Source organism: Aquarana catesbeiana, linkage group LG07 (genome assembly GCF_042186555.1).
Source record: "Aquarana catesbeiana isolate 2022-GZ linkage group LG07, ASM4218655v1, whole genome shotgun sequence".
NCBI classification, from domain to species: domain Eukaryota; kingdom Metazoa; phylum Chordata; class Amphibia; order Anura; family Ranidae; genus Aquarana; species Aquarana catesbeiana.
Window position 1 is genome coordinate 35,929,846 of NC_133330.1, and position 16,387 is coordinate 35,946,232.

The 16,387-nt window shown below is 40.7% G+C and overlaps 1 protein-coding gene across 1 annotated transcript in view; it reads right to left on the reverse strand.

The window, feature by feature from the left end:
* The window catches only part of IL17RC (interleukin 17 receptor C), a 122,675-nt gene that overhangs the window by 9,009 nt on the left and 97,279 nt on the right, over positions 1-16,387 (reverse strand). The window contains exons 12-17 of the mRNA XM_073591966.1: positions 16,189-16,242; positions 8,212-8,260; positions 6,734-6,816; positions 6,180-6,248; positions 4,343-4,391; positions 1,623-1,718 (exon numbers count right to left, since the gene is read on the reverse strand). Of these exons, the coding sequence (XP_073448067.1) occupies positions 1,623-1,718; positions 4,343-4,391; positions 6,180-6,248; positions 6,734-6,816; positions 8,212-8,260; positions 16,189-16,242 (400 nt within the window). The remainder of the gene's footprint in view (positions 1-1,622; positions 1,719-4,342; positions 4,392-6,179; positions 6,249-6,733; positions 6,817-8,211; positions 8,261-16,188; positions 16,243-16,387) is intronic.

The following is a 16,387-nucleotide window of genomic DNA, read 5'->3' on the forward strand; positions in this document are numbered from 1 at the left end:
AACACAATGTCTCCGTGGGAGGGATTCCCCCATCGCTGACTATATTGATGGGAGAATCGAGGTTGCAGGAAAGAAAAACGCTCCGTCTATGGCCGGCTTTACTATTTCTCCTTTCCCACAGACTTGTCCCTGGGCAACCTTGTACTCTTATAAGGCTACACTTCCTCAACGCTTCTCCTGTTGACTGCCAACACAAACTGCTATCAATCTTGGATCTTTTGTAGTCCCACCTGGAAACTCTATTTGAATTTTATGCAAATGGTGTTTTATAATAATCACAGCTCTGCAAACTACATGCATGTAAAAATAAATTATTCAGGAAAACAGCCTTTTGCAGGTTTGACATCCAGAATTCCACAGACTAGTTCCAAGACAAATGACACATCTGAGAAAGTCAACGTCAAAAGAATAAGAAGGAGTTCTGTGAATTGTACCATAGAGGCTACTATCATGAGACAGCTTGCTTCTGTTTCAAAAGATGACTTGCACATGGGTCTGCATTTTGATGCTCACATACTGTATGTATGTGAGGCCTATCTGAAGGATCTTTGAATTGGAGCACCATTATGTTTGATGTATTGTTGCCTGTGCCAGTTAGGCCCTTCTCTGTTGTATTATTACTGCTTCTCTATACAAGTAAGTGGGACTTACTTGTAGTGTGAAAGCACATTGAAACTTATAATAAATGTATTTATCTTTTCCCAGTAGCACCTAAAAGTTTTTATAGCTATATTTGACTTGCTTAAAGTCTAATTTATGTATTTTTTTTTTATAAAAGTTATTTACACAGTGCCAACAATTTACATTATGTACATTCACAACTGTCCCTGCCCTCAAGGTGCTTACAATCTAAAGTCCTTATCTCACATGTATATCTACATATACTGCTAGGGAAAATAAACCATAGCACCCTGAGGAAACCCAAGCAAGCACAAGGAGAACATGCAAACTTCATGCAAGTAGTTTCCTGGTTGGAATTCGAGCCAAGGTCCCCAGTGCTGCAACCCTAAAATGCTAACCACCAAGTCTGTGAACACCTATTCTTCTTCAGTATTAACTTTTATCACAACTGGACAGTACTTTGAAGAGATATTGGCCTAGTGTCATATCATTAGCACCAGTCAGTCTGTTTTATAGCCCCTATTTTTTTTTTACAGTTTATTTAATTTCCCAAGGAACCAAGTGCATATACAGTAGTACTTGGTCCCATCATTACTGGTGGCCCTGCTGACACCTTTTAATGTTGGCTATATAGCTCCACCCTGTTCTGAAGCCCAAATTATGGGCGTTCTTGTGGGGAGAGGGGGGGGGGGTACAGCCAACACAGAGCCATGCCTCCACTCCCTTCTCCTTGATCCCCTTGGGAAGTAAATAACATACATTTTTTTATGATAGTTCTTCTTTAAGCACCACTAAGATGTTAAATTCCCTCAAACTTCAGATGTGTTTGTGAATACAATAATTGTTTCACCACTGATACCATGGAAAGATATGGAGAACATGGCCCAGTAGTGGCCACTCTATCTGGTGTGGGTAATGCTGCTTTAATTTATAAGTTATGAAACATTTGTTGTATATCCAGTGCCCACATGTTCTCTCTGAGCAACACCCAAGAAACTTACTTTTAAGATCTTCTATCCTCAGTAATATAATCAGTAAGACGCAGGCGACTACGAGCAGACACAAAATCCGGGACCAAGTCCACCTGGACCTCATAACTACAAAGAGAGAGAGAAGAGGCCTTAAGACATCTCTGTGTACTCCGAGCCAACGATTTATCCTAAAAAAAATGATTTCCCAGTAGAATAAAGGAAGATTCCATTCAGGCTCCTGTATTGGAACCTTTAGCTACAGACAAGAGTGGTTACCAATGGATTACTACCCCACAGCCGACCATATCTTCAGACAATAAACATGCATATTTATAAGGAATAAAATCTAAACTCAAGAACAAATATCTTATAAGAATTGCAGCTTACCAGTAATTAGATATGATGGCATTATTTATTTTCTCTTTATTTAGGCTAAGTACATTTTCTGCAAGTGCACCCTCTGTGAATTGAACTAATCTCAAACAATGTATCAGCTTTCCAAGCTATCGTCTGTCAACTACACAACCTCTGCTCCTTTTGGAGGTGAAGAGAGCAGGAGGTGCTTGTAGTCCAAATTAGAGATGTGTACAACAGAAAAATTAGTTTCATTTTGGATTTGTTCATTAAGTTAATAATTTAATCTGGTCATATTCGTTATGTGAGAATAATTTGTTTTCGGAATTCATTTCATTTATATGCCCCAGAAGAAGTCCTTCCTGTAACGAAACCGGGTGGAGGTACAGATCCATGTCACCGCGTCTATCTGGATTAACCAACGATCGTTTTTTTTTTACACATTGGAAACAGATTGAAGTTGAATTTTAAATGGCTTTACATTATTGGCATTTATCTCTTCTTTGGTATAGACCTTCGGCTGTGATGGTTTGAGACAAGAGGGATGATGGTACGTCTGTGGGCTGGTATGAAGTGACTCTCATCGTCTTTTCTTTGCCAGAACAGAGGATGGGTTTATGAGAGACATGAGCCTTCTTTGACCTCCTGTAATAGGAGGTCTATGCTCTCTGGTAAGGGCACATCTATATGTAGTGGTGGTGAATTCACAAAGTGGTGTATTGGACTTTTGGAATTTAAGGTTCAGCTCGCCAGTTACACTGAATTTGGGGACTTTTTTACTAGCATCAGAAAACTGATTCTTGGACTCACCTAATTTATTTTTATTTTTGATTTAGTGCAACACAGTTTATTTATTTGTTTTAATTAATTTTTTGTGATAATATCTTACATTGGTGGTGCAGCTTATTTTTTGAATGTATTTAATTTTTCACAAGCGCAATTTATTTGTGTTATCATATGTATGGATTTGTTTCGTATATTTTTTATTTTAAAATCAATTCAAAATTCGAATATATTTTCATTCTTTTCAAATTGATTCAAAATTTGAATTTTAGAAGACGGCTATATTTCTTTTATTCTATTCTGTTCTATTCTATTGTAATATATTCTATTTTTTTTTTTTCGATTCTATTCTTATCTGTTTTATTCTTTTCTATTATATGATTTTCTATTATATTTTGTTTTATTCTATTCTATTCATTTTCCATTCTAGGCTGTTCTATTATATTCTTTCCTGTTCTATTTTTTTATATTCTATTCCTTTATTTTCCATTATATTCTGTTTTATTCTATTCCTTTCTATTCTATTTTAATCTGCTCTTTTATTTTCTATTCTAATATGTTCTATTTTTTTATATTCTATTCAAGTAGGAATCATCATCTTGTTATGCCTTACTCTACTTATTGCAATAGGTTTCTAATTCAAATTCATTTTCAAACTTGAATACAAAATCGTTTTCAAATTCGAAAAATACATTTTGTAATAATTAATTTCGGATTTGTTGAAATTTATTACCACTGTTATTCGGGAATTAGGATACATCCGAATGTCCAAATAACGAAAAATTTAGTCCGAATTTCAATCCGTAACCAAACTTATCGCACATCTCTAGTCCAAATCAGACGTACAACCTTGGGTGACAATGCTGCTACACCATAGATACAGTATAGGCAGTGAGCGTGTTATTGTCAGGATCACCAGGTGAAAATAAAGGGAAAAGAAAGCCTAAAAAAAAGGAAACTAATGCAGCCACCAAATCCAAGGACTGGAAAGTTGTAAGTTATTATGTTTTTGGGTTTGGAGATACTTTAGGACTGCGTGCTTCTATCCTGGACAGTTTTCTTTTTCAATGGAAGTCATCAACTGAGGTTTGGCACAGGCTGTATTTATTAAAGGTGTTAATTATTTTGGCAAGCTGTTAAGAGAACTTTAATGACAATAAGGCGTCAAGAGCCAGAGGCAGGAAAACAATTGGAAAAAATCAATTAAAGATTGTACGTGAAGAAATTCAACACAGTTTGTGAAATGGCTGTTTCTGCTATTATGTTTTGATGGAAAACTCCAGGCATATTGAAAAGCTGGACTTTTTTATTGGAGAAAGCAGTATTTATAGCAATAGCATAGTGGTGCCATTGAGCTGTAGCATGCTAATCCTTTAAATGTGTTATACACAATTCAAAATTACCTTACAAATTTTAAATTTTAAAATGACCGTATTTGTTTCTTAAAAGGGTATATTTTATCAGTTTAAACATTTGATATGTTTTCTATATTCTATTGTGAATAAAATATGGGCTTATGATATTTGCAAATCATTGCATTCTGTTTTTATGTAGATTTTACACAACGTCCCAACTTTTTTGGAATTGGGGTTGTATATTATGAATGCACTTACATTTATCAACAGAGCAGAGGGAGATGATTTGTTTTGAACTAGATAAGATCTGAAAAAAAAAAAACATTCATTAAATACCCCTTAAAAATTTTCCACAGTTTGCCATGTTACAACCAAAAAACATAAATGTATTTTATAGGGATAGGGATGTGATAGATCAACACAAAGTGGCACATAATTGCTAAGTGGAAGGAAAATGATAAAAGTTTTTCAGAATTTTTTTACAAATAATTATGTGAAAAGTGTGTGTGGGGGGGGGCATTTTATATTCAGCCCCCCCTGAGTCAATACTTTGTAGAACCACATTTTGCTGCAATTACAGCTACAAGTCTTTTTGGGGATGTCTCTACCAGCTTTGCACATCTAGAGAGTGACATTTGCCCATTCTTCTTTGCAAAATAGCTCAAGCTCTGTCAGATTGGATGGAGAACGTCTGTGAACAGCAATTTTCAAGTCTTGCCACAGATTCTCAACTGGATTTAGGTCTTGACTTTGACTGGGCCATTCTAACACATGAATATGCTTTGATCTAAACCATTCCATTGTAGCTCTGGCTGTATGTTTAGGGTCGTTGCCCTGCTGGAAGGTGAACCTCCGCCCCAGTCTCAAATCTTTTGCAGACTCTAATAGGTTTTCTAACAAGGCACTGTATACCCTTTATGGCCGACAGGTTGTGGACCCCTGTAATTTTATCTATATGAGCTTACTGAACATCCCATTCCAAAATGATGGGCATTAATTTGGGACCCCCCCCCCCCCCCTTCCCCAAGGCAGTCACAAAAGCCTCCAATTTTCTTGTCAGGGTTTCCATAAAGCTTCCAAAGGAGCATTTTTGAACTCTGGTACTGAGTACAGATGTGCACAATGGAAAAATGTGTTTTATTTCTATTTCGGATCAATTAGTTAAGTTATTCATTTGGTTTCATCATATTTGTTATGTGAGAATGATTCATTTTTCAGAATTTGTTTTGTATATCCGGATTCGTTTCCTATATTGGGATTCAATGCATATATTTGGATTTGTTTCGCATACTGTATTCGTTTTCTTCAAATCGATTCATATCTTGGAAGTAAGTTCGGCTATATTTGCTTTAACATTTTAATTCAATATTTTGGGAGATTACTTATGCACTCTATTTGGGTTGGATGGAGGTGGATCCATGAGAATCTCTGAATCATAACGTAACAAATGGAACAATAATCATTTTAGATTCATTTGTTATGTTATGAGTCGGAGCTTCTGATGGATTCACCTCCATCCAACCCAAACAAAATAAGTAGGAATCATTTTATTTCACATTTGTATCTTACTGTATTTATTGCAATATGTTTCCATTCTATACTGTATGTAGTGCATTCTTTTGATAATAATGAAAAAACGTTAATGCAATTTAAAAACAAAATCAATTCAGATCGTTCTTTATGTTATTACGTTATTTCAGATGCTTCAAAAATCCAATGAAACAAATTAATTTGTTGTTTCATCATAATTTATTTTGGATTCCTTGAAATTCGTTACTATTGTGATTCGGAGATTTGGATACATCCAAAACTCAGAATATTGAAAATTTTGTCCAAATTTAGATTTGTAACGAAACGAATCGCGCATGTCTATTATTTCTTTGGACAAGAAGATCTGGCTTTCAATCTGTATTTTAATTCAGCCCAAAATAGTTCAGTAGGGTTGGGAACACCTGAACTCAATAATTTGGAAGAGTGTCCACATACTTTGTCCACATAAATTGTAGCAGCCAATCAGATTCAGGCAGGGCACAAAGTAATGCATCTGATTGGTTGCTATAGCTTACAGCAACTCTCTTTACTGCTTCAGACTCACCTTTATACAATGATCTGACAGTGCGTCTCCCACCAACTTTTCTTCTAGAAATGCAAGGTCTATGTTTGGCTGCACAAAAACAAAAACATAGAAGATTTTCACATTCTAAAACTTTATGTAAAATATATACTTTTACAATGCTTCAGTCTTTTTATAACTTTCATTTCTTACATATTTCTGTATTTGCTATTTTCTTTTATTCCAGTGAAAAGGAAATACAATAAAAATACAGTAAACATGGCCAGTAAAGGGATAATTGGCCATGGCTTTGGTTGGGAAGATCCACCAATCAGCAGAGGGCTGTTTTCTTTGTTGAGTCTAAAACAGCAAAACCTCTTGAAATATAGCAAGAGCAATGGAAAATGTAAAGCAGATATGTTCTGTAACAGGTAGAAAATTCACAAGGTGTGCAAAAAAAAAAAAAGTGGCCTGCTTCTTTTCATTTCAGCCTACTGTCATCACTGTTCTAATTTGAGGAGGAAAAGCCCTTCCCCAGAAAAACCCCCAAGGATCTCAGAAAACAGTCCCGCAGAGAGCTGGTATTTTTGCAGTACCTGGTGTGTCGTGTTGAATAGTGTTTTGCATCTTTCATTTTCTATGAGGCATAGTAAAGCTTCGTTCTGAAACTCACGTCTCACTGAGAGAGAAGACAGAGAAAAGGTCATAATGGAAATCTTTTTATTTACAATAGTTCATAATCTAATACAGCCATTTTTAAACAGGGTTCAGTGGAACACTAGGGTTCCTCTAGAGCAGGGATATGCAATTAGCGGACCTCCAGCTGTTGCAGAACTACAAGTCCCATGAGGCATAGCAAGACTCTGACAGCCACAAGCATGACACCCAGAGGCAGAGGCATGATGGGACTTGTAGTTTTGCAACAGCTGGAGGTCCGCTAATTGCATATCCCTGCTCTAGAGGATGTTAGGAGTTTCTTGAGCTGTGGCTGATTTATCTCCTCCCTTTTGATGATGTCTGAATAATTTTGGGGCTAACACGACTAGGCAAAATCAGCAGCATGACACCAAAGACCTTTTTTAGATGTCTGTATAGGTGGTATTCTTAGCAACACTGTAATGGGACACTAACGTCCAATGAATTGGTTTTAGCAGGGGGTTCCTGGAGACCTAAAAATTATTTCAAGGGTTTGTCTGGGGTAGAAAGGTTGAGAAAGGCTGCTCTAACACTTATTTTATCAATTTTACTTATAGATACAGTATACTGTATTGCACATTCAAAGCACTGACACTTTTTTAATCAAAAGCTAACTGTCGATCTATCTATTCAACAAATTAGCAGATATTAGGATTATACATGCACTTTATCTTGTACTTTTGTGCGTACACTGGAATTTGTTTTACTAATTAACGGTCTTATGGTAATGTACTAGGCCGGTGTGCCTTTATTTTGCTTTCCTTATTGTCAGTCACCAAGTCTTCCAAGCCTTACTTAATAACTGCAAGCTGGCCATCAGTGCTAGCATTGTTTGTCTGATGGGTTCTAGGGTGCAGGAATCTCCAGAACCAATGGCAGGGAACTAGGCCCCCGTCAGGCTTTCTCTGCATGGCAAGTGACTTTGCATGGTACCACTTGATAGCATTACCATGGTGTGCTCTATGAAGGTGTTATGCAGGGTCAGATATGATAAGTATAACTACCCAATAACACCAGCCTATAGCCAATATGTTTGACAATCTGGTGTCTCATGCAGTGCCAAATTCAGCCAACAGATAAGGGGAAGAAAGAACTATTGTGGGTGCTGGAAAGATTTGTTACTATTTCCCTTGATATAGGTCAGCATAGGAGTTGCCAGAGTAGTGGCTTCTTCTATGCCTTCATTCTATAACATACACATTCAGAAAATTCCAATCCCTAAACAATGGGCATTCAAGACAATGCTTGGTAGGGAAAGCAAGAACAGCCTATGGCAACATGAAACCTGAAACCCAACCTTTCCAACAAGCTAAATAAAATAAAGGTAAACCAGAATCGTCATTTGGCAGACTCAATACAAGGCTATAAAACAACTTACCGCTGGCATTTAAGCATTCTGTGTGCAAGACTTTCCCTTTAAATGACACCTGTGAATTAATAAGTATGAAGAGGTTAAAATATACAGCAGAATTATAAAAAAGTGGGGGTAGAAAAGAACCAATTGGTCCAAGTCTGACTCTTTTTTTTAATGTATTTTTTCCTATCTATTGAACTATACACAGGATATTCTTTATAACCACACATGGGTTAAGACAGGTATGACATCTCTTAGCAGATCAGGGATATGGTGTGAAACCTCTTTAGCTGGCCATACCTAGACTTCCTAAATATATTTACACAGCTTCGTCCAATCAGTGAAGACTTATACCATTTAAAACACTCATTGGCATAGGAGCCATTCGCTGTTCCACTGGGCGGCTGGTGAATGACCCTGAGCTCATAATCACTGAACTAGCTTCCTTCTATGCAGATTTGTACAAGCCTTGTGATGATTACTCTAATGAGGCACTACAAGGTTATCCAGAAACTATATTCCTACCGGTTATGACCCGTCAGGCGCCTGGAACTGGAAACTCCGTTCACGTTAGACAAGCTGAAAGAGGCGGCAGCCTCCTTCCCTACCTGTAAAGCACCACGGGATGACAGGATCCCCATGGAAGTCTATACCCAGTACAGGGAGGTAATTTTACCCAAACTACTAGAAGTCTTTAATTCCTTCTTAAAGCCGGGACAGCTACCTATAACTATGACCAGGGCAAACATTATACTAAACCAGGAAAGGACCCGGTAGATCCGAGCTCTTACAGGCCCATCTCATTGCTGCAAAATGACGTAAAAATACTAGCCAAAGTTCTGGCCTTAAGGGTCAACAAGATTATTCTGTCTATCATTCACACAAACCAGGCAGTCTTCATGTCACGAAAATCCACTGCGACTAACCTTAGAAGACTTTTTTTGAACATGTAGACAGATGAAGTTTGCCACAGGGCACTGTTGTCTCTTGACGCCAATAAGGCATTTGACAGTGTCAGCTGGCGTTTTCTCTGGGCTGTACTATCCAAATTTGGGTTTGGTCCTCGATTCATCGCATGGGTACGGTTACTGTATAGTTCTCCACAGGCCGCCATACGCATATCTGACAGGATGTCTCATGTTTTTGCACTTAGCAGGGGGACTGGGCAGGGTTGCCCCCTGTCCCCCCTGCTATTTGTACTGGCCATTGAACCTGTCGCTGCCTAGGTGTGGGTTTGTCCACAAATCAAGAGATTTGCATGAAAAAATAATGCTGAACGCCGACTATATGCTCCTCTTCCTGGAGGACGTGGATAACTCATTGTCTCACGCAATGTCCCTTATCGCAGATTTTGGCCAGTACTCAGGCCTTACCATTAACTGATCTAAATCTGCACTGATGTTCCTGGATGAGGAACCTGGGTTGAATGCAGAGCTTCCTCGCCCTGTCCCTATAGTGACTTCCTTTAAATACTTACATTTACATATCCCCCAAAGTGACTGATTATTATATATATATATATACCCCCTACTGACCCGCTTCAGAGACTAAATAAATATATGGAACAGACTCAAAATGTCCCTAGCAGGGAAGACAAACCTGATTAAGATGATCCTCATGCCCCAGTTTCTGTATCTGCGCCACAACATGCTGGTGGTTATTCCACTGAAAATATTTTGAGTAGTCAACTCCCTATTCAGATTATTGTTATGGCATAACAACCCCCCCAGGATTAAATTGGAGCAGCTGCAATATCTGAAGGAGGGGGGTGGTCTTGCACTCCCCAACCCTTGGATATACTATTTGGCTGCACAGCTACAGCACCTGATAGGAGCGATGGCTCCCCGGTCCTGCAGGCTCGTCAGCTAAACTCCTGCTATTTGGCACAGGGGCAGAGTCTGTACCGGAGGGCCTAGATGCTCACTTGTTTCAACATCCCAACAAATAAATGCCCGCTTACACACTCCTTCAGAAGGTGTGGAGTAAGGTCAAACAATTGCAGCAAGTAACGGGGTATACAGCTTATAGCCTACTTTGGGGGAATAAATCATACAAGGAACTGGCCAAACTCCAACAGGGACCCAGGTGGGGTCCCATGGGATTAACTCACCTCAGGCATATCTTTCACAACGGGAGACTGCTCTCTTTCACAGACCTGCATTCTAAATATGCACTACCTTCCAACATGCTATTCTACTACCTACAACTAAAACATGCTGTCAAATCGCAGGGTCTCGCAGTAGACTGAGTACAATCCCCCACCCCTGTTTTCCACATACTGCAAAACACAATGGACACAAAGGGTATAATATCTCAATGCTACCTTATGCTCCTCTCTGCATTCTTGGAGGGATACCCCATGAGAGCAGCGATCCAGTGGGAGGCAGACTTAGGCCCTATTACAGGGGAGCGGTGGGAAGAGGCTCTTCAGGCTGTTAACACCCTCACTGAACGTATCACAAAAAGTATCCCAATTATATATCCTATTGAGAGCACACTATACCCCAGTAAAACTCCACAAAATGGGCAAATTGCCACACTCGTTAGTGCCGGGTGACCTGATACATCTCCTCTGGCATTGCCCCAAACTTCATAGATATTGGACGGGGGTCCTGGCCACAATTAACCGGGTATTTCAAACTAATGTTCCTCTTGATCCACTAGGTCGCCTTCTAGGTGTACTGGAGGGGGCAATTTCAGAGAATAAGACAAGGATGGCTTTTGCCAGAGCATTGTTTCAAGCTAGGAAAAGAAATACTTATGAGCTGGAAATCTGCCACATCACCAACGGTTAAATCCTGGATTCAACACACGGGTAATACTCTTATCATGGATAAATACATATATCAGCATAGGGGGAATCCTGGGAAATTTGACAGATTATGGGCCGCTTGGCTCGATACGCCAGAGCCCCAGAGAACTGGTACAGATGAGACTGCTTAGATGCTCATAGATGCAGAAGATACCGGGGGACACACCCGCATGGGTAACAGACAACATAGTAGGGTAAAAGCGGAGATGTTAGGGTTGTCAGCACATTGTCAAGGATATTTGTGAATCAAAGATTCTCCTAATTTACCTATCACTTATATTTCTAAATTATAATAACCTAACTTAGTAGTAAAGTAAAGATCTTTATTCTTGTGTAAAGCTCCATGAATTAAGCCTAACTCCTCATGAAATATAGCAAACTTCCCCAATTAATCAAACACATTACTACTATGGGTAAGCTTGGGTTCTATCTGAATCAGGTTTGGTCCAAATCTGGATATTAGCTGTCATCGTAGGGCCAATGAGGTATGGATAAGCTTGGGTTCTATCCAAACCAGGTTTGGTCCAAATCTAGACATTAGCTGTCATCGTAGGGCCAATGAGGTAGGGATAAGCTTAGATCCGATCTGAACTAGGTTTGGTCCAAACCTGGACATTAGTTGTCATTGTAGGGCTAATGAGGTAGGGATAAGCTTGGGTTCTATCTGAACCAGGCTTGGTCCAAACCTGAACATTATCTGTCATCGTAGGGCCAATGAGGTAAAAAACTGACCTTAGATGGCCGTGTAGCCATATTCAGTCAATGATATCACGCAAATTCTTTGTGTATAACAGCTGCAGGGCCAGGAATCACCAGCCCACAGCTCATTGGTCCAGCATTGACTGCTAACTTCCAAGCTTGGACCAGTCTGAACCCAAATCCAAACTCATCACTAGTTACCATCCGAAACAGTGATGGTAATACATCTATTTATGCAATGAAGGGGCGAGACAAACATTCTTGGGGGCCCATTTTTGGGAACCATGGGCTCAATAGCTATGTCTACATCTGATATTCCTTTTGCTATACCACTTCTTTACTTGAACTCATACCCATCCCTATTTATCATGTACATTCAATCGGAGCCACAAAGTTATTACAAGCTGCGGCACATCGGTCAACATGTTCACAAAGTACAATGAGTACTTGCAATGCAAAACACTGGTCACAGATGAGTAAGTTAGCAATGCAGGCGCTGAACAAACAGTACAAAGATTACATTGGGTATGTCTTATATCAGGATTGTATCATTGTACTCCCTGTACTCAACAACAGATATCGTTCCTTTGAAAGGAAAACCAGAAACACAGTGGGCCCCTATCAAGCTAGTGTAGTCAAAATAGAAAAACATTCAGATTTCAAAGGCTTTGTCCTTACTGTCAAGGGGCTGAAATAAAAAGTCCCTACACTGTGCCTAGGAAAAAATGAAAAGCTTGTTACAGAATCATAAAATTGCTTGTAGGTCATGAAGGTGTTACCAGAGACCCAGTTATAAACCACCAGCGGTAATGATCCAGTCCAGTTAGGGACCTGAGATCACATATAATATCAGGCTTTTTGCTCTTGGTGGCCCTTTCTTATTGTGAGCTACAGCACTACCTCCAGTGTTACTCTGTGCCTTCTATTAGAATGGTACCCCAATGCACAAGTGCAGTAGGTACCAGCAAGCCCAAACTGCAGCACACTGCAATGCACATACTCAATGACCGCCATGTTGCTAGGGGTTCCTTGAGCTGTGGCTGATTGACCTCCCATTTGATGGCGTCTGCATAGTTTCGGGGCCAACTCCACTTGGCAAAGCCAGCGGCATGACACCAATGATCTTTTTAGCTGTCCGTAAAGGTGGCATTCTTCCTACTGACCAGCAACGTAAGGGGCATTCTTCCCACTGGTTCAAATTAATTATTTTCAGGAATCATCTGGGATGAAAAGGTTGAAAAGGGCTGCCCTATGGTATAAATGTATTTCTTTAAAATGTATTTCCTCTTTTGCAGCCAAATTTGGAGGGGTAAAACCTATTGTATATTTGTTACGTTACCATTAACATAGCATAACTTAAAGATATAACCAGCAATTTAGTTTTTTCTTAAGTCCTTTTTACTCAAAAATTCTACATCCTCTCCCTGCTTTGTAATGTCTAGGGGCTGTGGAAAAATGTTTACCACAATTAACCCAGGCTGTGCTGTGTTTGCAATTCTTTATTATCAGCTGTAAACTAGATTTTACCCCTGTCTTAACAAATGGTTAAAATTTTAGAAACTGCCCCCCAGCATTATTTGTTAAAGCAGAGCTGTAGTCCATTTTTTTTTTTAAAAAAGCATCCCCGTGATAGTCGCAGTTTATGCAATGCAAATTGGCATAAGCTGCATATGCTAGAATATGTGTTCCTTGTAAATGGATAGTGACTCACTGTCTCTCGATTCTGAAAGCATCCATTATCAGTGTGGGCATCTGAAGCCCGCTCTGACTTTCTTTCAGGATACGGTGCAGCTGGCTACCCAGCATGCATCTCCCGATCTTGCGCCTGCGAAATGTGGAGAAAGCGAGGCGCACTTGGCGCGGTGTGGAAGATGCCCGTTGAGTGCTGGGATTGATGACACATATATCCCAGAAGCCAACGGGCAGAAGGATATGACGTACCTCGCCGCGGTAAGGTAATACAGAAGTGCAGGACTTCAGGAAGCCTAAAAGTATTTAAACATTGGGAAAAAAAATTCCAAAACATTGATGGCTTAGCGGTAAGCAATGCCTGGGACCAAAGTGAAAAAATAGGGTGGAACTCCACTTTAACAAGGCATAGCTGAGTTTGTGTGGGGACAAAGACACTATAGGGCCGAACACAGGGGCCCAAAATAGAAGCTGTATAGAAACTGTATGTACGGCAGCCGGTCCGACAGAAGCCAGCCGTTCGGCCAGCTTCTGTCGAAGGTGCATGACCGAAAAAAGGTCTGTCAGTCGGCATCCGATCAGCGCTCTCAGCCAATGGCTAGGAGCACTGACCAGTGTGTTCTGGCTTTGGCATCCCCTTGTCAGAACAGAATAGCTCAGCGGGGGAGGTCGCTGTACTAACATCGCATAGTTAGTATAGTGGCTCCTCTCAAGCCCTTTCGGTTTTTTTTGCTCAACCCACTAGGTTGAACGGAAAAAAAAAAAATGAATAGTGTGTACTAGGCTTTTGAGACTGTCCTTCTGGATTAAAATTTCCTTCTGAATTCCTAGAATCAGCCATGACACCTTCTTCTCCTTAGAAATATCTAAGGCCCCTTTCAGACCTGCTGCTCCGTATTTAGCTATCCGCTTGCTCAGCGGGGATCGCTCCGTTGATCCCCGCTGAGCCGGCGGATGACAAGTCTGTCTCTGCACACTGTGCAGGGACGGACCTGTCAGAGAGACCGCTCTCCTCTATGGGGGGATCGGATGATTACGCACCGCCTGTCAATTTTCATCCGATCCGCCAGACGGATGGAAAATAGGACATTCATCTGTCTGGATTTTGCGGAGTGGATCGGATCGGGGTGGATCGAATGTCAGCGGACATGTCACCGCTGACATCTGTTGCTTCATAGAGATGTATGGAGCGACCGTTCAGATCCACCTGAAAAAAACTGACAGACGGATCTGAACGGTCCATCACAATGCATAACTAGGAAGAAAACAAAATACCTCTTATGCCGCGTACACACGATCGGAAATTCGGCCAACAAAAGACTGATGAGAGCTTTTGGTCGGAAAATGCGACCGTGTGTACGCTCCATCGGACTTTTACTGGCCGAATTCCAGCCAGCAAAAGATTGCGAGCATGTTCTCAAAAAAAGTTCCTATCCGAAAATGCGATCGTCTGTAGCAATTCCGATGCGCAAAATTCCTACGCATGCTCGGAAACAATTAGACGCATGCTCTGAAGCATTGAACTTCATTTTCTCGGCTCATCGTAGTGTTGTACGTCACCGCGTTCTTGAAGGTCAAAAGTCCAGCGAACTTTTGTGTGACCGTGGGTATGCAAGGCAAGCTTGAGCGGAATCCCGTCGGAAAAGCCATCATATCTTTTTCTGACCAAAATCCCGATCATGTGTACGCGGCATTAGAGGTATTTTGTTTTCTTCCTAGTTATGCATTGTGATTGGAAACACTTACAAACATTTAGTGGGGCTTTCTTGAATTTGACTGCAAAAGTGGAAATACCCTTTATAGTTGAACTCACGCCAGATTTAAAAGACATACAATATTGCTGCTCAGTAATTATTATGGCAGCATTGTTATTATTATTATTATTATTTGGCAGCAGCGAGAGCCATTGCCTCCCTCTGCTGTCAATCACAGCCAGTAAGCCAATCAGGAGACAGAGGGGGCAGGGCCAAGCCGCAGCTTTATGTGTGAATGAACACACAGAAACGGGGCTCGGGAGCACGCCTGCCTGGATGCCCCCCAAGGCAAGCGGCTTGCTGTGAAGACACCTGGCAGGAGGAAGAGCCCGGGAGCACCAGGGTGGGACCCGAGAAGAGGAGGATCTGGGCTACTCTGTGCAAAACCACTGCACAGTGCAGGCAAGTATAACATGTTTGTTATAAAAAAAAACAACACTTTCATATCGCTTTAAGGTGAAAAACCTTCTGTGCTGCAGAATCCCCCGCAGCCTCCCCATACGCTTACCAGAGCCCGATCTGATTCAGTGATGTGCAGTGGCTCTCACCGCTGTCTCCCTCCTCCCTGGGCAGATTGATAGCAGTGGGAGCCATTGGCTCCTTCTGCCGTCAATCAAATGCTGCGTCGAGCGAGTGGGGGCAGGCCAAGCTGCACGCTCTGTGTCAATAGATGCAGACAATGTTGCTCAGGAGCGAGCCCCCAATAGTGCCCCCATGGAAAGTGGCTTTCATTTGTGGGCACTTGCTAAAGAGGAGGAGCCTGGAGCGCCAGTGGGGGACCCCAGAAGAAGAGGATTGGAGCTGCTCTGTGCAAAACCATTGCACAGAGCAGGTAAGTATAACAAGAAGTAAGTAAGTAAGTATAAAAAGAAGCATTAATATCGCTTTAATGTCAGCCTCTTGCAGTCCCTGTACAGCAGAATTTTGTTGGTAGAAGCAGCATAAGGAGTGCTGTAGTTGGGCTGCAGTGGATTTATAATTTTGGCCTGGAGCACATAATGCAATAAATACAATCAATACAGATAATATAACAAGAACGGTTCATACCTGGACACAGAGCGATGGGTGCGGCACCTTCAGAGCCTCAATCCTATATGGCACCTGTTATATAAAACAAGTAGAGAAATTTTAAGGATACTGTCTGGAAAATAAACCTTACTGCAATGATTGTACTTATTATATGTGGTGATCTTATTTTAAAATGTATCCAAGGCTAAAAGTTTTTGTTTCCTCTATTTCCATTCTG